The 23631-nt window shown below is 39.1% G+C and overlaps 1 protein-coding gene across 3 annotated transcripts in view; it reads right to left on the reverse strand.

Moving 5' to 3' along the window:
* Window positions 1-23631, reverse strand: part of CARMIL1 (capping protein regulator and myosin 1 linker 1) — a 188116-nt gene that overhangs the window by 38867 nt on the left and 125618 nt on the right. For all 3 annotated transcript variants that reach the window (XM_058800709.1, XM_058800699.1, XM_058800690.1), the window contains exons 21-29: window positions 22970-23142; window positions 20595-20663; window positions 16200-16293; window positions 13940-14038; window positions 12106-12234; window positions 11722-11853; window positions 7379-7554; window positions 5308-5395; window positions 2498-2647 (exon numbers count right to left, since the gene is read on the reverse strand). In XM_058800709.1, the coding sequence (XP_058656692.1) occupies window positions 2498-2647; window positions 5308-5395; window positions 7379-7554; window positions 11722-11853; window positions 12106-12234; window positions 13940-14038; window positions 16200-16293; window positions 20595-20663; window positions 22970-23142 (1110 nt within the window). The remainder of the gene's footprint in view (window positions 1-2497; window positions 2648-5307; window positions 5396-7378; window positions 7555-11721; window positions 11854-12105; window positions 12235-13939; window positions 14039-16199; window positions 16294-20594; window positions 20664-22969; window positions 23143-23631) is intronic.

The raw sequence follows: 23631 nt of genomic DNA on the forward strand, positions 1-23631 counted from the left end.
ACTCAGTGCAAACACTAGCTCAGTAAAAATCCCTGTATTGCTCAGCCTTGTGGAGCTGTGTCATTGTGTCAATGTCAAAGCTCAACAAAGCCAAGTGCTAAGTCCTGCACGTGGGTTGGGGCAATCCTAAGCACAAACACAGGCTGGGCAGAGACTGGACTGAGAGCAGCCCTGAGGAGAAGGACCTGGGGGTGTTCATGAATGCGAAGCTCAACAAGATCTGACAATGTGCAGTCACATCCCAGAAAGCCAATTGTATCCTGGGCTGTACCAAAAGCAGAGTGGACAGCAGAGTGAGGGAGGGGATTCAGTCCCTCTACTCTTATCCTGTGAGAATCCACCAGGAGGGCTGTGTTCCAGCTCTGAGGCCCCCAATTTAAGGACATGGACCTGCTGGAATGAGTCCAGATGAGGCCATGAGGATGATCAGAGGGCTGGAGCACCTCCCCTATGAAGACAGGCTGAATGAGCTGGGGTTGTTCAGCCTGGAGAAGTGAGGGCTCCAAGGAGACCTTACAACAGTACCTAAAGGAGACCTACAAAAAGGCAGGACTTTCTACAAGGGCATGTAGTGATAGAAAAAAGGATAAATGTCTTCAACTGAAAGAGGGTGTATTTTGGTAAGAATATTAGGAAGAAAATCTTCACTGTGCGAGTGATGAGGCACTGGAACAGGTTGCCCAGAGAAGCTGTGGATGCCCTGTCCCTGAAAGTGTCCAAGGCCAAACTGGATTATGCTCTGAGCAACCAGGTCTAATAGAAGATGTCCCTGCCCACAGAACATGATCTTTCATGTCCCTTCTGACCCAAACTGTTCTATTAATTCATCTATTTATCTGTGTATTTTTACAGCAGCAAGCAACATCATTTGCAGTCAGGATGCAAAAAGCAGCTCCCAAATATGGATTACAGTTTTTAATAAATGAATTCCTTAGCACTGACTAAGATTACTGTCTCATGCTTATTTGATGCTTCATTCTCTTCAGAAATTAGATACTGATGAGAATCTGGGTCACAAAGGTATTTGAATCTCTGTGCAAGATGAGGGTGAATGAAGAGAATGAAGACATATAAACACCTCTGAAGATAAGTACAGTTAGCATCTAATGCATTTTTTAGAGAGTGTAAGCAGCATCACATTTCCATTATTTTAATATGGCCAAAGTGAAGGATAACAGTGGAGTGATATGATGCTGTCATATAACCATGGTGATATGAGATAAAGACAGAAGCTATTTTTTACATTTCCAGTTTAGCTATCCAAACAGGCTACAAGAATAAATTTAAAGGCAGAGTGTGGGGTGTCAAAACAAGCCTTTAGTTTAGTTTTCTATATATGAAGCCAGCATGCAAAAACTAACTTACAGGTACAGTGTTTAGATGCCACATATTTTACTGGGATCTCTCTCCCATAGGATCTAGGGCTCAAAATGATTACTGAATGTTGGCCACAGAAAGCCTCTGGAACGTGATAGTACCAGTGATGAATGAGATGATGTAATCAACACCACAAACCTCACAGGGATTTGTGATGCTCAGACAAATATTGCCTCAAACCAGCTCTCAGTGAAACAGGAGATTTGGAAGGTAGAGAACCTATTTTAAGGTGGTATTTGCAATGAATGTGTGCTTTTGTTTTACAGATAAATGAGACCAACAGCTGCTGGAGACAGCAGCAGCCCTGCTGCTCCTTCTCCTGTGCTGTCTGACTGCAGTACAATTATTCAGGGAGATGAATCAACAAACCTTCTACAAAAAGCTGCAATCAGTTTTTCTGCCATCTTAGCTTCTGGTGAAAGCACATGGCCAAGGAATCAGGTAGGAAGGTAGAGAAGAAAGCTCATCCCTTGCAGGAGTGACCACCTATTAGACTGACTAATTTGTAGTAGAGAAACACATCCTAAAATTCCTGTCCACAGTAAAGCTCCCCAACAGACTGAGCTGGGTGGAGGGGAATTTGAGATTGAGAACAGTTATATTTGCAATCATGTGGGTTCACATCTTGTAAGGATGATGATATGGCGCAGAGCCATCTTTATAATAAAGTCACACATAAATCAACTTCTGTTCATGGTCAGTAACATAACTTTCAGGCAGAAATATTTTTTGTCATAGGTGAAAGAAACCTAATTTTAAGAAAGACAAAGGCAGAAAGCAACATGTTGTCAAAGGATAGCATGGCCCAACTTATTACCTCAGCTGAAGCTCTGTGAGACTGTGCCCCACGAAAGAGGTGTTTACTGCACTAGCTGTGTATGCAAGGGAAAGGCCCCTGAACAGGCACGAGGAAAGAAGTGAAGAAAAGGGAAAAGCTTTTCTTCTGCTGAACAACAAGATGCAGTTCAGGAAAAATCTTCCACGCTAACATTTACTTTTTTTAGAAGCTAATTCCTAACTTCAGTTTCCTGATACCACAAATTTGCTAAATTATATTCTGAAAAGCATCTTCCATCGTTACCTGTGTGGTTAAGCACACAAGATGTGGAATGTGTCTTACCATACAAGTGTCCAGATCCTCCAAACGCTCTATCTCTGTCAACTCCTCCACCGTGATCATGGAGCGTTTAGTGGGCTTTTCTTCAGCTAACTCAATCTCCAGTGATTCCTGCTGTGGAAGTGGCTTGCCACGTCTGGTCAAATGGTCAGCCTGGAGACAAAGACAGGAACACACCAGTCAAACTTAAAAAAAACAAAGAGAACCCAACCAGAAAGTTTACAGAATTTCAGCGATCAGAAATCCTGGAAGACCAAGCACAAAAGGAAAGCTCAGTTATGTTGGTGAGTCCTCACACTGGGTTTGTCATATAAAGGAAATAGAAGTGTGGAGAGGAAGCTTTTTCTTGAATCCTTTTTAAATTAACAAAGACATGTACAATATCAGCCAGTATAATTTTCATAATTATTCAGTGACCAAAAATGTTATAATCTGCTATTCACAAAAAGCCCACAGTTTTAAATACCTCTGTTCTGTTTCACTGAAGAAATAGATAGGGAAAAGCTGTAACAAGAGTAAAGTCTGTTTTTAGACCTGCATAACAAAAACTGCCACTAGGACCACAGAGAATGTTACAGAAACCACCCTGGGTTGTATTTGGGATGGAGTGGGCTCATGATGTCATGAAAATAATGAAGTACTTTCTAGTTCTTTTGATAACTGAAGAGAATATTAAACAAACATCTGCTAAAAGCAAATATTTGAAGATCATCTGTCCCAAATCAGTTGGTCACAGAAGTCTTCAAAGACGCAGCTAAGAAGAACAGTAGTCCACTGCTTCACATCAGCACAACGCAGCACAACCAGTGGATTGCTGTTTAGTTAACTATCAAAAAAGGTCAACAGATGACCTAAGTTAATTATAGCGCATTTAGTATGGTGCCTACTTAGGAAAAGCAACTGGAGAGCTGCTATGAATTTATCTTCAAGCATACTAAAATAGCTGCAATAATAATTAATGCTAATCATTGTCTCATTAGGAAAACTGAGGTCTTGTCAAACAAGGTTTATTTTTCAAAGTTGCCTCAAACACTACTACTATGCCAATGCAACAAACACAGACATCTGTGGGTGGTTGAATTAGTAGAACATGACACTCCAATTTAAGGAGCTGGCTGAGAACTGCATCAGTGCATTTAATCTTTGCTGTACGAAGAACTAGCTGCCAGCTTTCAGATTGCAGCTGTCAGTTGAAGATTAACAGTGTCAAATTAGTCAGGAGTTTCTCTAGCAGCATTTTTGAGATCAGTATTCCTCAAGGTTCTCATCAGTGCTATACCATCTCAACCTAGAGCTAACAGAAACACAGCAGAGTTAAATGGTGAAAGGGACATTTTAGTCATGTAGCCAAAATGGATCACAAAGCAAATCAGCCCAACCTAAAATGCACAGTCATTCCTTAGAAACCAAGAGCACTGACAATTAGCCAATTCCACAATCCTGAAAAGCAACAAGTATCCAGAAGCCTTTAGTGGGAGGGAGGTCAAGCAAACCTTGTCCTAAAATTAAGCTGCCACTGAAACTCTGACAAAAGGAACGAATTCTTATATTATTGGCTATGTAAATGCAACGGAATAAGGAATATCAGGAGAAAAACAATTTCATTCCTGTAAACACTTAAATAGTCTGTATGGTTCTGGAAACCACAGTTTTAAAAGTGCCTTCTTAAAAGCTGGAAAAATTGCAGAGGATTTTCAGTGGAGTGACTCAAAGGCTGGAGAAAATGATGTACTGTGCAGGAACCTGGGCATGTCCAGGTTGTGCAATACCACTGGACAGACACAGCCCAGTCACCACTCATTCCAGCTGAGCCTCCTCCAGGACAAACTGGAGCTCATTCATGTGGTCTCTCCCACAGCAGGCTGCTAATGCATAGCTCCAGATACCAGAGGTTGTACCTTTACACAATGCTGCTCTGTATTACCAAGATGCATGCTCAAGTAACTCAGTCTCCCATTAAAAAAAAGGGGGGAGGGGGGGCAGAAAGAGTGATTTGTTTTATGCATGTGAGGACTTTCACAGAGAGGAAATAAAGAGAATATATAGTTCCCTTATCTTGGTGAAAAAACATCTTGAGAAAAAAATCATGACTGCAAATTGAAGCCAGAGAAATTTCAATTAGAACTGAAGAGCAACTTTAATCAGAACAACCACCCACTAAGTTCCTTAAAAAAAGAGTTCTGGATTGTCCTTACAAAGCCTCATTGCATTAGAAGCAAAAAAATTTTTCTGTGGATACACAGTTGTTTATTTCTTCTACTCTTGATGAGGCAAGTACACCTCTATAATAAATATTTGTGCCTCCCAACAGCTCAGGACCTTCAAGTAAGAGGGCCTCCCCTCCTACCTTCAGACTCATTTCTCTTCAAACTTGATACCTCCATTTCTGAGGTAACCTCAAAACATACTCATTCAGGGAACAAGGTCCCAGCAGTACCTGAAGAACTCTAAAGAATGAAATCTTACCTCTCATTTCATGAGCAACCAAGCCTTATACTCTCACCTTGATAAATACTAGGACTGCTCTTAACTAACAACTCAATACTGCATTCTGATGGCATTTTTAGTTCTAGATCTGACAACAGCTCAAAAGATAATAGGACAAGTATACAACACAGTCTCTGCCAAGGTTACATCTTTCTTACAGCAAAGAGGCAAGAGTCCCAGAATTATATTTCAAAAGACATCAGTATGTCAACAGAAATAAGACTGATTTCAAAATAGAGCTGTCAAAGGAGAAACTGAACAAGTTATAAATATAAATGGCATTGTTGAGATCTGACATATTAGATATCAACCAAGAAAAAACTCACCAGTTTGTGGTGGCAATGGGAAAGTGCATCCAGGATTTCATCTACAACTCGGTCAGACAGGAAAGAAGCCACTGTCAGCTTTACTTCACTGTATGAGGATTAGAAATGAGAGAACTTCTTAATTCACGCTGGAGATTTTCGTCTTTATTACACATTCAACAGTGTGATGATTATCCACTGTGCTGTCATTTTATTTGAAGTAAAACATTAGAGGGTGTCAGGATACATGACTGCAGGTTTCAGAAATAAACTCATGAATCACACAATAAACACAGGAGCCTCTGTACCATATTTAACCTGCTTCTCACAGTTTCCCATGAGATGAAATGAAAACATCTGGGTAAGAGAGCTGAATAAAAATAAGAAATGAAACTCAAAGGAATACTTCACCACTAAAATCAGACAAACACACATCCTAGATGAATGGGATTAGGACAGTGCTGCCTATAGAACGCTACTCCACTGAACAACTACAATCCATTCCTTTCCTCAATTATTTTTTGTGTTGATCAGCTGGTAAGGATAAGCGTACAATGTGTAAAATGCTGTTTCTTCAGCCAATGCCTTCAGAAATTTGCTTCCTCTTTTGCTCTAGGTAACCACTTTCTGTCTCAAGAACTTCTTGTCAGCCATTTTTCCACTGCACAGACATATGTGGAACATCACCACCCTGCACACTGAGCTTAGGTTGCCCTAGTAACTCCCTCTCAAGGAAATATGTACCTTGAATTGCTCCCTTGGGGTCTCATCTTTGGTGACAGCACCAAATACTCTGACTGTGGAGGGCAGCTGATGTGGAGCCAACATGCACGACTGCCTGAGCTACAGCCCAAAGCTCCACCTCTGCTGCCTCTGCTTTCAACACCAACTCTTTCAACTGGCATTTGCCAGCAAGTGACATGATTTTGGTTTATGGTTTGTATATGTAGCCTGAGCTGTATTGGATTAACAAAGCTATTTCTGTCTGGGGCTAGAATTACTGCTGCAGAGAGCCTGGAGAAAAAGGTAAGGAATTCATTGGAAAGGCAATGCAATTCATAGGGAGGTAAAATGGTGGCCAAGCCACAGTGGGAAGAGAATGGGAGTGAAGGAATCTCCCTCAGCTACCAAAATTAATTTCAAATAATATAAGGCAGGACAGATCACAGTGTGACACCCTCATCTCACTGACAGCTCCAGCTTCTACAAGTAGAAGAGGCAGTATTATTGTCCTGGGGCCAAGATTAATTTGATAGGACTGAAGTGAAGAAAACTTACTCCCTGAACCATTTTAAACACTCTGAAGGTATAACTAAAGTCTTTAAAACCTTTTCCTGACTATTTTGCTGTACTCCGCAAAACTGTTTCTTTCCTCCTCAAAGATATTAGCATCTCAATGCAAAATGTCATGCTTTTCAAGCATCAGGCAGAAAGGAACTGAAAAGGTTTAAGTACAGGTTAACCACATTATACTGTGCAAATATATTCTCTGATATACATTCAGTATGGAAAAAAAAAAGCAATAAAAGGTAAAGGTAAAAGCCACTATTTTTCTTTTTTTTATTACAGGACAAACTAAGAGTTATTTAGGGTAATGGTTTCTGCTCCAGGTTTGTGGTTTGAATATCCAAGTTTCCATTTTTTAAGTACGTCTGTCTGCTGTGCACAGCTCCCACACAAAGTCTTAAAGTGATTGCTCCAGCTATAGGACAAGACCAAATGTAACAACAGACAAAGCACCATTACCACTCAAAGTAAATAGTGTAATTTCCTTCTATTACATTAATCCAGTGTTAAGTGAGAAAATACAGGTTTTTTTTAAAAGTATTAGTCATGAAAGTGTTATTTGCATACCACAAACCAAATCTTTCACTAAATAAGAGAGCATATGAATTCATGATCTTAGTTAACATCCCTAGAGATTCCAAATATATGAATCTAAGTTCCCAGACCTGCAGGACAATTTCCTGCTCTTTGAATGCCACAATATACTTCCTTGTGAGTCACAAAAGCATTCCAAAATTCTTCTACTACACAAACACACAACCCAAAATCCAAATTCCAATTTTGTTAGATTAGCGTCCTAAAGTACCTAATTTTATTGAGGATATCAATTCCAGACTGCTCCAAGAGGACATTTTTTACAAAAGTGCGTGGGATAGAAATCTTCTCAGTGCTGGCCTCAATGAGGTCCTCCCGGATGCGAGCTTTCTTCATTACATTTGGGCAGAGGTTTTCTGCTGCATCCACCATAGACTCAAGGAGTGTCTGCAGCATAGTAAGCAAAAAACAACATCAGATACTGGCATTCACTTCAGCTGGGAGGCGACAGCATTATTCTGTCAAATATGACACTTTTAGACTCGTATTTTTTACAATTCTTCTGCTTTCCAATCTATTTTGCATCCAGCTGCAATATAAGACATTTTACAAAATATAGCTTTGAGAATCAAAACACTTGTTCTGAAAATGACCCGCGACTGCACTTGTTTGCCTTTTCAAATATGAAACATTTACATCTCTGTGTGTTGAACTGTCAGAACAAATTAGCTTCCCTTGTGCACCCACCACTGCAGTGGATGCTCTGCTGCAGCTGCCTTCCCTCTAAACTGTGCCCTGAATCACCAATTTTCATCAGTGCTCCAGACCTGCCAATTTGTAAGAAGCATCAGTAAATGAGGAAGAGAGATCCTGAGAACTCAGCAGGCTGTAGATGGCTGGAATATACCAGCTGCATATTAAGAAGCAGCTACAAGCAAGATCTGCAGTTGGCATGCAAACCTTTATTATATGGCTCTCATTTATGTACACGTAAATCTACAGCAAACTTTAGATATAGCCAACAATTTTTATTCACACAGAACCACAGAATGGGTGAAAGCTTGGAAGGGACCACTGAACATCACCTAGGCCAACCTCCCTGCTCCAGGTTTCCCTACAGCACATGGCACAGAATTGTGTGCAGTTTTCGAGTACCTCCAGTGGGGGAGACTTCACACCCTCTTCAGGCAGCCTGTTGCAGTGCATGGCCACCCACACAGGAAAAATCCAAAGGAGGGTGGGAAAAAAACCAAGGAACAGGCCAGAGTCCAGTTTACTGAAATGGGCCTACTTGTCTCTGATAAGAGTGAGGGTTGCGAAGCAAACAGAAAAAGGTACTTACAAATAATAAAAGAAACAACATTTCTGTGGAATGGTAAGCCTAGATCTTACCTAGGCATTTGTAAATTGTACAAAAACAAGAACTGCACTCCTTGAAAATGCTAGTGATTTCCTTTTTCTTCTCAACCCCGTAGCACAAGTGAGTGACTGCAAATTCAACTCCATTGTATCAGAGCTTTTTTCTCTTTGCACAGCCCTACCATAACTAGTAATTTCCTTATGCAGACAATGAGCAAAAAAAAAAACCACCATTGCTGCATAAAAATTTCAGTGATTCAAAGCAGCATCTTTCAGTCTGTAGCTTTTACAGTCTGGAAAAAACCAACAAAGCAACACGAAGCGGCCACAGTGTACAGGAACATCCAATCTTTGCAGCATTTGATTTAGAGTTACAAGGGAAAACTGCCATTATGGCTAATAATATATCTTGTTGCTGGGTTCTCAAGATGCCCTTTAATAACTCTTCCTACACTCCCTCCTTCAGTCCTCGAGCAGATTCTGGGGCAGCATGACTAATGAACAGACTTTCAAGCCTCTATGGCCATATCCCCATGGGGGATGAAGAACTTGAATGTTAGAGAACACAGAGCCAAGTAAACTACTAATGAGAGTTCCTGACACATCCATTTTTTCCATAGCATCTATTCATTGGTGCAATTGTGTAGTTTATTGTGAAAAAATTGCCTGGCCTCTCAAGAGTTACTGATGAATCACAATCATAAAAGTGATAGACTTGCTATGCTGAATTACAATTGCAGTCTAAGCAGGGTCTTTCAAAATGGATCATGTGAAAAAATGCTGTGAGAAGGCATAGCAGGAAAAACTAGATCTTTTCTGAATTTTCCAAAATCAATTTTTACTCAAAAAAACTGAGAGAATTTGCAATTTAAGTCAAACAGAGTTTGGATCTTATCTTCAATTGCGCAGCTCAACACAATTTCTTTACTGGTGGATTTTAGCTGTTGATTTCACATGACCATTATCTATAGAAGGTATCTACAGAAACCTTTCCTCACCTCCTAATTCCATGCCCAAATCTTTCACTGATGGAATGCCATAGTTACCAATATTGACTGTGAAAGTGCACACATTTCAGTTACAGGGCTGCAAGTACCAGTCACCAGGTGAAAGAAAAGAACAAATTACTACCCACAATTAAAGAATCTTAGCATTCAGGGGAAAGATACAGTGAGGAAAAGGACTGAAGAATGATGATATCAAAATAAAACAATGGAACAGGTGATCCATTTTTGTCCTTTGCTCCAGGACAAAATTTAGGAAGACTATTTTGAGCACTTCTGTCATTACAAAACAATTGTTTTTGTAGAAGTTCCACTTGTCTTGCTTATTTTCCCTTGGGCTTTTACTGACTGAATAACACATCTCCAGGTACTGTGTGTCCACAGTGACACCAGCAGGAGAAGAAAAAGGCAAGGGTCTTGCTATAATTTCTCCTCTGGTCAACTCAACTCATTCCAATATATTGTTTTTTCTTACTCTAACTCCTTTTCTCACCCCTCTTCCTTTCCTTTAGTTAAAAAAAAAAAGAAAAAAAAATCTTATTTACTTAAAATATGTTCATTGCCTATAACCAATTTCCAAACTTCTTTTTAGAATCACACTCCAGTTGCTATGGAAACAAAAAATCAAAACTCCTCTTACAGCACACAGGATTTTTTCCCCCCAACAATTACAAAAAGAATTGTCTTTATGTGAGCTCCCTTATCTATTTTTACAAATAATAAACTGTTTACAATGTTTTGAATTGATCTAAACAACTGGGGGGAAAAAATAATTCTAATCCATGTTCATCAGTTCTTCCTCCATGCATAGGACTTAAAAGAAAATCCTTCCACCTTAAGTGAAAATTAATAAAAATGAGTGTTGGAGTATACAAAGAGCATTATGACTTTATAGTTTTTTGTAAGCCACTTAAATGTGAATGCCACACAAATCAAATGTAAATGTAAGAGTTAGAATGGTTGAGCTAAAGTGCCTTTTGTTGTAAATGCGTAAAAGTGTAAATGGAAAACACATTAATTCAGGAACATTTCAAATGCTGAAGAGGTTTTTTTTTCCACCCTCTATAAGACTCTCCAAGATGAACTTATTTAAGTGCGTAAGCCCAGCATGAAGGGCTGACCTGACTACTCTTGTCCCAGTAATACCCCAGAGGTTCCACTGGGAAGAATCTTATGGATAAATCATGTCTGCAGAAATTCTCACTGTATTTCATATTATGGGGAAAGGGAGAAACATACTAAAAATAGAGCACTATTTTCCTCCTCATTAACTTTTTAATTTCAAAAAAGTAATTAATAATATGGCATTATTATTGTTCTTCATTATATTTCCACTGACTGAAGCATTTTCATGTTTCAGTTGAAGGATCAAAGAATCTGAAGATGAAGGTTGTAAAGTGTTTAAATACACAGACAAAGCAGCTTGGTCACAAACAGAAGTTGATCTGAGCTGCCCCAGAGCCAGATTTTTAAATTCATCAGCTTCCATACAGATCCCTACTGTTATTAAAATTTTTCCACCTTGTCTTCTTCCAGGACTGATACCTGTGCACATGCTGTATGGATGGCTCTTTGCTTGTTGCACAGGAAGAGCAAACATAACTGAAGATGCAAGTTTCTAAGCAGGAGCTGGCTGAGCACACAGGTGAGAACACTGACAGATCAATAACATCTGTTTCAAGAGTTGAGGTTTGGCAGGCAATTTCTGAGATGATTTCATGTAAAGCTGCCTGTACCACTTGTAGGTATTGGGCACTCTCAATACCTACAACTTACCCAAATCAAGCAGTAAAGTGGAAATCCTGCATAAGGTTCAAAAGTGACCACTGAGGAAAAAAAATTTGCCATGGAGCCTATAAAACAGCAGCTTTCACTCTACTAGGACTCCTTAACTACCAAGCACTTTCCTCCAGGGCATGAGGTTTCTTAGGGTGCTTGAGAAATGCCTTTACAAAAGGCCGAAGGAGCAATTGATCAGTCTTCCCCTTCTAGCAGCTGAGAAAAGATGATAATAAACAGTATATGCTCCCTCTGCCCACTGAAAACATACAGGCAACTTTTTATTTTATTCCAACTGGGAATAAAAATCCAAATTACATGGCCCACAGTTATAAGAAACTAATAATGGAAAGACAGCTAGCTTACAAACAAATCTACTGAGAAGAAAAATCAAGTGTTGCATTTAGCAACAGAAAACCTCAGATTTAGTTATTTCTGCATGTGAGAGATGGTAACATATCTATCCACAGACCTTAAGTTGCTCGTCCACTACCCTTGTGACTTCTCCAGCCATGGATTCAAGTGTCTCTTGGATTGGATTGGAGAGTGCACCATTTGCTCCTGCCCAAGAAGCTCCACCGAGGTGATACAGATTTGGTAAGAGCTGTAAGACAGGAAGAGTATCCTCAGAAAACACGCTCATCACTGTCTTCAGGACAAACAGCAGGAAATTTCTTTGGCTGAAACAAAGTCTTCATAAATTAGAATTATGACTTCAAATACTCGCTATAGTTGGTCATCAGAAGGAAATACTCTTTTGTGACACATATTATTATTTTCACTGCCTAAAACCAGAAAAGCTGCAAGCACACACAGAACTGCTCTCAGCACTGCCAGCATGCTGGGAAAGGCTTACTGTTTTGGAGTTCTTAGCATCCCGCATCAGCCGTTCCGCACATTTGACATCCTCCTGTACAGCATCCACACCGCAGTTTCTTAAAGAGTTGAGATGATCTTGCACTTTTACACATATTCTGTCAATCATCTACTTGAACAAAAGGAATACAAAAGATAAAACATCAGGACGTCGGTCAAACACAACCTTAATCCAGTCCAGGTAGAAAATCAATAGCAGCATGATAAGATTTGCAGTGACAATATAACAACCTGGAAAGGCATGACAAAAACTTGGCAGTATGTCGATACTATAGAAGGAAAGAACTACATCTCATAAAGACACCCCTAAGCATTGCAAAATAAATAAAACTTGACCATCAGGAAAAATAAATGCTGTGGAATATTTCCCCCACAGAAACCTCCAGGATAACTGCAAATAATTAACAAGTTATCCTATTTAAGTGTTACTCTGGTTTTTGGATCAAATTTAATGCTGAAAATGCTTTTGATATACCTACGACTATAGTCTAAAGCTCTCTGAATTGTTAAGAAGTTCAGACAGTAAAAGAAAGCTCTGTTCATTCAACAAATACTAACAGTGATTTCTCCAGTCTAAGCAAAACGCAACTGCGCAGGCTTCTGCAGCATTCTTTTAAAATGTAAATATTCCTAGTTGCAAGGGAATTAAAACTATCAAAGCAGAAGTTTCCATCAGACATTTCACAGTGGGATAAATTGGACTTAATCTGTACCCACAAGACAGTTCATTCAACACGCTACAAATGCAGGGCAGGTGGTATATGTGTATCTTACAGGACAAATCACTAAGAATGCCTGACACATAGTCAGCTTTGATTAAGATATATGAGGCAGGGACATATAATAGTTAAAAGTCTTTATCAGCCCACTTAGCATACATCAGAACCAGCTATTTGACATTTTGAAGCAACATCTGAGTGCCTGCACCATCATATAAAGCCTACAGTTCCAGCATCTTATCTTATTAGCAATGAGAACTGAAATAATTTCACAGCATGCTCCTTTTGAGATCCACATGAATCTTTCTCTTCAAAGGGTTTTGGGTGGCTATTTTTTTTACTAGTACAAAAAGCTAATTAATTATTAGACAGTAGAATGTCTCATTGGGACATCTGGACAGGAACAAAAACCACTCTGGGAATAATAATGCAATTCTATCATCCTAGAGAGTCTTTTTCAATTCTCTTTTAAAACTGTTTTTAAAATCCATTCCTACTGTACACAATTTAGTACAGATATCAGTAACTTTATTTCAAAATAACAATAAATTACATTTCCTGAAACTTGATGTGTATGTGGTGTTGGAGAAAAGCACAACTAAAACTATAAAAAAAAGCTATAAAAAAATCTAAACTTATATGATATAGAGATTATTTATTTCAGGGGGGAAAGTGGCATTGGAACAGAAAAATTACTAGAATAGAACAACTGGTCTTACAGCTTCTAGTTCCAGTATATCTCCATATACCATTTTCTCTCTCAAGAGTTAGAGTACACTTTCAGCTTCCAGTAACAAAACACTGTCCCATTAAATTTTAATAACACAGGTAGAGCACAAGCAAACCAAACTGTTCCTGGTTTCAACAGTAGTTTACTTGGTAATACCCTGAGTCTTTCTCTACATGGTACTGCTGTATAGAAGACCATCATCTCACACATGCTTTGCTTCCAAATACCTTGTCACTGATAATTAATATTTCTTGGAAAACAGTATAACCCACGAGGCACATCTTAAAAGTACTCAGAATGAGAGAGCACTTCCTCCCCAAGCAGATTTTAGGCCCTGAGGTGTCCATTAAGTATGAAATTCTCACCTGCTGAGTGGTGCTAGTGACAATGCCTTGCTGCAGCCGATATGCTTGCTCCTGTAGGTACTTCCTGGTCTCATGGTTACGAAGCAAGTAGTTTTCTATCTAAAAAAAAGAAAAAACAAAAGCAGAAAAAAAGTCAGATTAGGAAACTGATTTGACTCCTCACATTGTAATTTGTTTTCAGTTTTGTGTTTTCAATTTTTCAATTCTGCTGCGTCAGAATTGGGGACTGACAAGAAAAGAGCTGCCTAATTATTTGTTTATCATCTGCAAACTTTATTTTGTGTGCCTCAGGGCTTAATAACCACATTGGCAAATACAAATTCACTCACAAGCTATTGAAACATAGTTAAACATTGTGGTTTTGCCAATATTTTCTGAAAGAGTGTTCCATTTTGAACAATTTAGCAAGTTATGCTGACAAAGGATTAGATCCTGGTTTGAGAAATATTTAAAGGGACTCTTAACTGTTGGGTGCTGTAGATATCATGATGACTCAAGATATTTGATTCATTTCTTTCAGATGTCTTTGGCCTGCTGCAAAGACAGATTTGAAGAGCAGTATGTCTGAAGACAAAATAACTATCTAAAAGTGCCTAAGTGATAGTGAAGCCTCAGTTCATCTGTTGGTTAATTAAAGCTAAGCAGTACAGAAGTGCTCTTTAGAGACAAATGATTCCTGCTGACAGGCCATCACAGTGGTCACAGTTGCTGCTTCATAGTTAGAGTAACCCCCTAACCCTGCTCTATCAAATTTGGTGAAGCCAAAAACACCTATTAACAAACTGTTCAAGGTTCATCAAAGGTGATGGACCTGGTCTGAAAGAGAGAGGGGAGGAAAGATGAGTGGAGTAGCCAGCAGGTTGTGAGGCTGAGATCAGGAGGGCCAGTCACCTCTAAGGTGGCAGCAGCAGCAGCAACAACTGCAACATCTGACCACAGCCCAGAGCAAATCCCTGGATTTATTCACTTTGCCCAGCCAAGCCAAGTGTGCTGCAGAGACACCAGAGCTCAGGAGGGTGGCTGCTGTGTCCATCAGTCAATCAGTGCAGTTGTCCCAGCACCAGACTCAGTCCACGCAGGAAGGCTTGCATCCCCACCTGCAGGAATAATCTGTAGTGTTCACAGCACCACTCCTGACACTGATACCTTTTCTAGGAGGTAACTTCCTCATGTTGTGTGAAGAAAGCCTAATCCACACATTAAAACAAACTCAGGGTCTAACAGTTTTAGCAACCTTGATATGAAAAAAAGGAAACGCTCTTTGTACATAGTGCCTAATTAACACACAGAATTTAAATCCCCACGGCCAGAAGCTTCCCTGTACTTTTTTCAGAAATGCATCTACCAGTCTAGATGTGAACCAGGCCAATTAGATTAAATGAGATGTAAGAAATATGTCCATCCCCCATGAATGAGATTTTTAAAAGCAGAATTGAGAGAATTTTCATGCATCAAAGAAAAAAATACTAACTACCAGCACTTCTCCCTGTGATGCTCAAATTACAGAAAGCAAGGATCATAGACATTTGCTTTTTAATCACAGTTATCTGTAAGAACTATTTATAACGTTTTTATGGCCTTACCCTGGCTGAAGGAAAACTGCTCATTAAAGAGATGTCAAATGTGTGCTTCCTGACTGAGCAGGAGGCTTGTTTGGAGCTCGCAAGATTTACCATATTAAAACTCAGCTGGGAGTTTTATAAGTCAGGCAAGTGGAACACTACAGATACTGTCAACACCTTTTCATCCAAAAGAACATGCTGGTGCAGTTGCTTACTTAGGGCAACACAGTGTGTGAATTTTATATGTACAATATAAAACACAGGCAGTAAATGTTTTCATCCTCCCTCAAATTGAAGAGCACCCTTTGTCCTGTACAGAGCTGACTGCATTTTTTTATGCCACTATAAAAAGCCTGCACCAGTAATTCTAAACATTTAGTAATACTCACAGGCACAAATATAACAAACATGCAGTTTCCAACTCTCTTTCATAGTCAGGCACACAGTAATACCAGGTCTAGTTTGCATTTTTTTAGTTATGATATTTTGACACCACTGCATTCCATCAGCCTTCACTTCCAGCATTCTGCGGAATAAAAAGCTCTTGCGGCACTTGATTACCATGTCTGTCTCTGCAAACCAAATAATCCTTGAATCCAGTACAGAATTCTTATTCAGCCAAGCATGAAGTCTCAGAAACTTAAAATTACTATATTTTTGCTGGCTTGATTTCTGTTCATTGGTGGCATATGCAATACCTTTTGCAGAGCCTCTTCTGTTTTCTCAGGGTTCGTTTTGAGTGCTTGGGAGGCATCATTCATCGGTATAGGCATGAATCTCAATGTATAATTCCTAAAGAAAAAAAAATTGATGGTGAAAGTTAATCTAATTACTGTATCTCTTTAGAATCGCTGTAATTTTTTTTATGAAGAATAACCTAGAAGGGAGAAATAAATGCATCCAGCTTGTCCATGGACGGTACTAAGAATGTATTTTTCACATTTTTAAGTGAAGTAGTTGGAAGTATATATGCTCTTTTTTGCTGCTAATTCTTCTTTACTACTAGAAAGAGAGGTAGATTTTGAAAAGCAGTTACATGGTCAATGCCCAGTGGTTGCTGATTAAAAGCCTATCAGCCCTCTGTACCTCTGTGCACAAGGCTAGATTGTTTTTGTGTATCTAAACAGAACAGGGAGAATCAGTGCCTGCTGGAAACTGTATCAGATCTAAGACTAAGTGGAAATACTCAGTAATAGACAGACAGCAACTAAGAGACTGAGTTTTAGAAATTTACTATTTAATAACTTCTCATGTTTACAACAATTTGAAGACACTTGCTGCATTTTTAATAAAAAGCTGACAAAACAAGCATAGCATCTCCACGTTGCTTTATGCAAACAGTTGCTCCCTGCATTTTCCTTATTTGCTTGCAAAATGTTTCTGCAGCTTAGTCCATCTGCTGCAATAAGAAATTAAGGACAGGAGTTTGGTCCTGAGTCAAAATTACATTTAAACTCTGAGAACATAAACTGACTATCATAATACAGTTATACTTAAAATGCCACCTACAGTGGTATGTCCACACAACTTCAGACTTGAATAAATGGGGGGAGGAGGAAAAAAAACAGCAGGAAGTTTTTAAAACCTGGAAAGGAAATTAGTCTTTCTATTTTCAATTAATCCTTTATTTCCTGCAAACATTTCTTTCTCCTCCTTCTGCAAACATCCCACTAACCGTCTGTTCCTATTCCATCCAGAGCTACACAAATATGTTTGGAACCCTCTATTCTTGAGCGCTTTGAAGTTGGCAATTTCAGTTGAGTCACCACCATTGATGACAGCAGACCACGCTACTCCCAACAGCAGACACCTTAAATAGTGCGAAACTCCAAGCTTCTTTTCCTCCTTCTCCCACCAGGTGTTGGACATGTGCAACACCATTCTCTGAAGGGCAGTGTCCTCCTGAACTGCAAACACACCGATTCCTCACTGATACCATCCAATATTTTACTTTAAATGATAATGGAAGGCTTTTATGTTTCTTCCTCAGCGCAAACATGGTGATGTATAGTGGCAGGCAAAGTCCCTGTCCTTCCACAGTGTCCAACTGTCTAGTGCATCAGACAGAAAAATACCTCTTCTTTTTAGCTGACTTGTCCTTCAAAAGAACATTGCAAACTATACAGACCCTGATATGTGTCCTCATGTAATACTAACCAGTGTCCACCACCATGGGGAGAATTTTTAAATGTCAAAGATGCTGAGCTCAAAGACAGAGAATTACAGAACTTGCTGATTGCCTGACAGGTGGGGTATTTATTTAGTTTTAAAAAAAAAAAAAGAAGGTAGTTTTCTAAGGATCTCTGCAGCTGTTTGACATTTAATACATCCCATTCATTGAAATCTGTAATTGCCAGCTCTCATGCTAGCAGGTATATGCTAAATTCAATTTAGTCAAAGACTTGGTGCACCCTCCCTCACACATATGGACACACAGAGCTGGAGGAGGGCAAATGAAAGGCAAGGAGATTTTCATGGACACACAATCACAGAGGCAAAACTTTCTTTCCTACCCTAAGGGAGGAAGGAAATCCTCAGTACTTGGGTCGCTTTCAGACACACAGTATTATTTTCATATAAGAATTTACCAGCCCTTAGGGGAAAATATCAAGAATTTAAAGCTCACTTTTCAACTTTATTATGCTTTTTTTTCTCTGTTTCCTTGAAGTCTAAAATATTCCCCCATTCTTCTTTTTATTAACACTCCACTTGTCTCTTGTAAAGGAGTGCATTTTGCTACAAACTCAATAATCCAGTAATTTCCTAAGACATCAATATACTCAGCAAAATACCTATATTTAAAAGATGTTAAATTTCAGAGAGGTGCTCAAAGACTGTAGAGGATGTCCCAAAAGAGGTACCAAAAACTTCTTGTTCTAGATACAACATGTGTGACAACAGTCCTACATTTCATCACATTATTTCCCCTGTAGTAACTTCTGATCCACACACTACATATGCTCTGTGCTGCACTGGAGATTTTACTTACAGGAATAAGACTATCTGGTTTTCAGGTCAGGGTGTGTGAATTTCACATCACTGCTAAGGGAAGAATTCATAGCCCTCTGACAGACTCCAGCATTTCTCCTGAGATATTAGAACTTCACCTGTTTCTTCAGTCAGTCCATATAGAAAAAAAATATTTCAGAAATGAACATGAGACAATGCTGCAGAGTCCTGTGACAGAGGGGCTCTAGGCTGCAAATCACACATTTATCTTCATATTAAAATTACAGAGATACAAAACTCTGCTTAATGGCCAAGCTGAATAGGATGCCCACTGCTCTCAAATACACTCCTGAACTGACACCTGTAAGACACTGCAGAAAATCTTCTCAGAACTTCACACTACCTCTCTGGGACACCCCTGGAGCAAAATCTGCCAACAGCCATGGCCCTGGAATTCTCTTGCAGGAATATCATTTTCAAACAGCAACAAGCAGATGAACAGAAGTTGGAGATTAGGAAAGAAAAAACCTTCCAATTACTTCAGCCTGTTTTGAAGTCTGCTACAAATCACCTCAGCTTCCTGCCTATGCAACTAAAGTCTACCTTTCTTCTTGTTTTGTGGTTTAGTAGATGAATATTTTTCGTAAAATCAAAATAAGACATAGAACACATGTCCTCAAACATCTTCAGTACATTTAATTCCATTTTGAGCAATGGTTTGTTTTCTACAGAATATTGATGGCTTCAGGTATTTTTAGGAAACATATGGTGAAGAATGTTCTCAAAATGTCTTCAAGATGGATTGTTTACAGCCTAATTGTTTTCAGCCAGTACTGACAGACCCTCTCTTCATGTTTAAACCTTTGTTGCTTGTGGCTTAGTGTGTGATGTTATCAATGTTTTTGACAATTTAAAAATCTTTAAGGCAACATAAAATGACCTCAGCTTCCAAGTTAAATAAATGAGATGTCACCCGGAAAAAGTACAGTGCCACATAATCAACTGTGGCATTCCGGGGGTGTTTTTGTTTAGATTACTTGCTTTTGCCTCAGGATTTCCACCCCTTCTCTATTTACTCATCCAAACACTTTGGAACAGAGAAATAAAGCTGATGTTTTACCAGAAAACAAGTGCATTTCTTTTTCTACCAGACTTCCCTATGCTATTGCCCTTTAACAGAGAAATGTCTGCAAGTTGACAAATAACCTTTGCAAATTCTTACTCACTACAATCAATGGAATCACTGCAAGATGATTTGCTTAATTATACATAATTTATCTCATTTCCCACATCAGTGCAACTGAACTCATTTCAAAACCGAGTATATAGACTACAATAGTTTCACAAACCAAGTAACTTTATAAGCTCTAGCCTCATGACCCCGGCAAGGGTTAAGGTGCTCCCTTAAGTAGTTATACAGTTTTACAAGATACCTTGTAGGACCTAGCAATAGTAGATTACATTCACTTTCTAAAGAGAGCCTTTGCTCCTGCCTGAGAGATTTCATGATGTGAAAAACTTCAACTGCTGCTTAATTTCAATCTGCAATTCTTCTCTCTTAAGAAAAGTAATAATAACATATAAAGAAATGTGATGGATGTGGAGGGAGATGAAAGCAATTTAACATCTATCACCGGTAATAGCTGCATCTGTGAGTAAACGCATGGAAGCAAAATGACCCAAAGCACAGCAATTACAAAGAAAAACTGCAGGTCCTGAGATCATCACTATTAGTTTCAACTTGCTAGGGGAAAGAAAAAAAGTCAGAGGACAAAGGCCCACTTCAGTAATTTTCTGTCATTATGTACAGCTTCATTCACTAGAATAGAATTTCTGTACACTATCAACACAAGAGAAGGAAGCAAAGGGAAAATATTACCAAATTCAGAATTTGAACGCTAAAAGCAGAACTCAAGGACCTTAACGCTGATAGCAGAGTATGGATGAAAGAGCCACAGAGCCTCTTCCCATCTTTTTGAAGGATGTGAAGTCATGAATTTTCCTTTAGATTAAACATCCTGATGCTTAAATTTGAGAGCACTCAGCATCTTCAAGATCATATTGACTGCGGTGAGAACTGCAGCTGCTCAGATCATTCAGGATCTTTGGCCTCTTCATCAGACATTCAATTACTTGAGACTTACTTTTCCAGTGCCACAGCTATGTCCTGGAAGCCCTGTGCAGTGATGTTATTCTTGTCCCATATTACAGTTCTGAGAGGTGGTAGGAAGAGGAAAGAAAAAAGTAAGTTAAACAAGAGCCACCAAAAAAATCCATAATGAAGCTTTGCATATTGAAATAACACGCTGCTGAATATTCAAAATTGCAGAAGGCAGCACTTTAAAAACTTGTCTTTACTTAGATGGTAAATCCTTGAAATGACAGAAATATTGGATAAATACCCAAAATCCATTTTCCTGTACTTTAAAGGGGACTGTACTGTATTTTCTATCATTAACATAAGTACCTTTTCTAAAACACAATTAATAGAAAGATTTGGACATAAATTCCTGCTTTTTTGAGGAATAGCATCAAAACCAAAGTTCAAATGTCTCCTTTGCAAGGTCATCAAGGCCATACTGAAAAACCAGAAAATTGCAGTGACTGGTCAATCTCTGTTCCACATAGGCTACGTGTATTTTAAAAATTCATGCTGATCAGAGGTCAAAATTTGCAGATTATTACACATTCAGCCCTACACTAAGCTCATCACACTGTTCACATGATTTCCCATGCAACACAAGTAGCTGCCAAAATAAACCATTAGGTTAGGTGCATAAATGGTAGCTCTTTTGAATTCACAGTAATGATAAGAGTGATCAAGCCTTCCCCTCCTCCCCCAGTTCAGACCACTCAAGCAGACTGCTTGGCAATTTGCAAACACATGTTCAAAAATCTCATTAGTAGGCAGAAGAGACAGACAAGCAGATAAATCTTGCTTCTGCTAGAGCACCAGTTGTAGCTGTTCTTAAAAAAAAAAAAAAAGACACAAAACCAAACAAAGATTTCTGGTGTTTAAAAGAGAGAGAGAGAGAAAAAAAAGATGGATGGCATGCTTTCACAAGTAGTGACATCCTTCTGTTGTTGCACAATTATCCCTCTGTTTCTTAGATGAAAGGTAAGAAAGAGAGGAAGAGAGATTCTACACTCACTCTGCAAACATCAGGTATGTTAAGGGTCAAATCTTGAATATTTCTGCCACTGGAAAGTGTGTTTATATTTCTACCTGGGTGTCATTTTATAACATTTTGGCAGAGCCAGTTACCATTGCATTACTCAGCCTGTAATCACACCACAGACTGTGGTGACATTATGTCAACTGTGACATTCAGCATACTGTGAAACATTTCAGTCTGCCACCCTGAAATGTATCAAAACTTTATTTCCTCAAATATTGTGGTCATTTCAGGTTAATGCATTCAATAAACCTAAGCCATCCCTCCAGTGCTTTCTTGACATTTTTAATATTCAGTTTGGGCACAGCAACACAAAGGCCAGAGGATCCTTGCCTCTTGAACAAAATAGCCAAGACTGTTTGGGGGAATTTCTTATCCTCCAGGGAACAAATACTTGGAGACCAAGTAAAAAGTGATCTTTTTACACTGACAATACACTGAGGGAAGTTCATTTGCACAGTCTGAAGAGGAGGAGGGAGGATTATCTTTCCTGATGAGGGTGACATATTTAGAGGTCCCCATCCAGATTTATGCTGATTGAAGGTTTTACTGTTTGTGAAACACATGCTGGATAGAAAAAGAGTGATACTCTCAAGCCATCAGTGCCAGACATGCTAAAAAGCAGTGAAGTTGTTGGGCAGATGAAGTTGCAAAGAAGATATGCCAAGGTCCATCAACACAGTAGGAAGGGGAGAAAGGAAGGATGGATGGTCCACGCTGCTCCCCATTCTGAATTCCACATGCTCTTAGTTCTACAAACTGACACTTCTGAAGACAAAGAATAATTCCCTTCAGTTTCCTACCCAAGTATCAGAATTTTCTCTGCTGGGAAAGCCTCCAGTAAGAAGGACAAAGCAGAACACAAGAGAGCAGCTAAGCACTAGAATTGAGTTCCCAGGGACACTGTGGAATCTTAGTACTTAGAGATCTTCAAAACCTGCATGGACAAGTCCCTGAGCAACCTCACATAGCTTTAAGTTGGCCCAGCTTTGAGAAGAACATTGGGTTTAATCAATATAGAGCTCCGTAACAATGTAATTTTTTCTGTCATTCTAGAAATTTGAAAATTCTTTTAATTCCAACAAGAGGCCTTTCTGTTTAAATGTAGAAAGTTTTCCCCAGTTTCAGTTAAGGAAATGTTTTTGATGGGACAACTTCCTTCTCTTGTTTTTCTGTTATTTTCCTTTCTCTTAAGGAAAAGAAGGATGAGAATCCTTCCAAATAAAGGCACTTTAAAGTGCCTGTACATAGAAAGGTTCTGAAGAGAAACAGATTGAGAATAGCCCAACAACTTCAGTATTATTAAGCCATTCTACTGTTTACTGCAAACACATTTCACTTACCTGAGTTTGGTGTTTATCTGTAGGGCTTTTGCCAGCATCTTTGCTCCCATATCTCCCATGGCATTTCCACTAATATCCACTTTTGTGAGAGAAGTATTGCTGCCCAAGGCATTAATAATGATGGTGACCTCAGTCTTCAGCTTGGAATCTGCGAGGGACAGTGACTGGAGAGGCTGTGGATTATAGAAAATGCACTGATAACAGAGCTGATAATGCACGCATTCCTCAAACACCAACTGAAAGAAGTTACAAGTTTCCCAAACTCTTGGGGACAGCAGTAAACATCAAAGAGTTATTTCTGTGTTTGCTGCAGATCCCAACAACACATGATAAATTGGGAGTCAATAACAGCACAGGTGTCAAACACATGCACACAAGCAGATTAAGTTGTAACACCCTGTGAAAAAATTATTTTCAAGTGGCAGTGCCTCCAGCTTCCTGAGTTCTACTAATACTAAGTACAGAATACAGTGTAAACCTCAAAAAAGGGAAGATAACAACAACCAGCTTCACAAGATATCTTCCAGCGTCCAGTGGGTTTTGCTTTACCAGCATTCGCATTTTCAGTGAAAAATAAAAGTATCTACCATTCCCCTTCTCTCCCTCAGGCTGAGACTTTTGCCCAAGGGCAAATTACAGTCCAAGGCATTGTTAAAACAAAC

Source organism: Ammospiza caudacuta, chromosome 1 (assembly GCF_027887145.1).
Source record: "Ammospiza caudacuta isolate bAmmCau1 chromosome 1, bAmmCau1.pri, whole genome shotgun sequence".
In the NCBI taxonomy this organism is placed as follows: Eukaryota; Metazoa; Chordata; class Aves; order Passeriformes; family Passerellidae; genus Ammospiza; species Ammospiza caudacuta.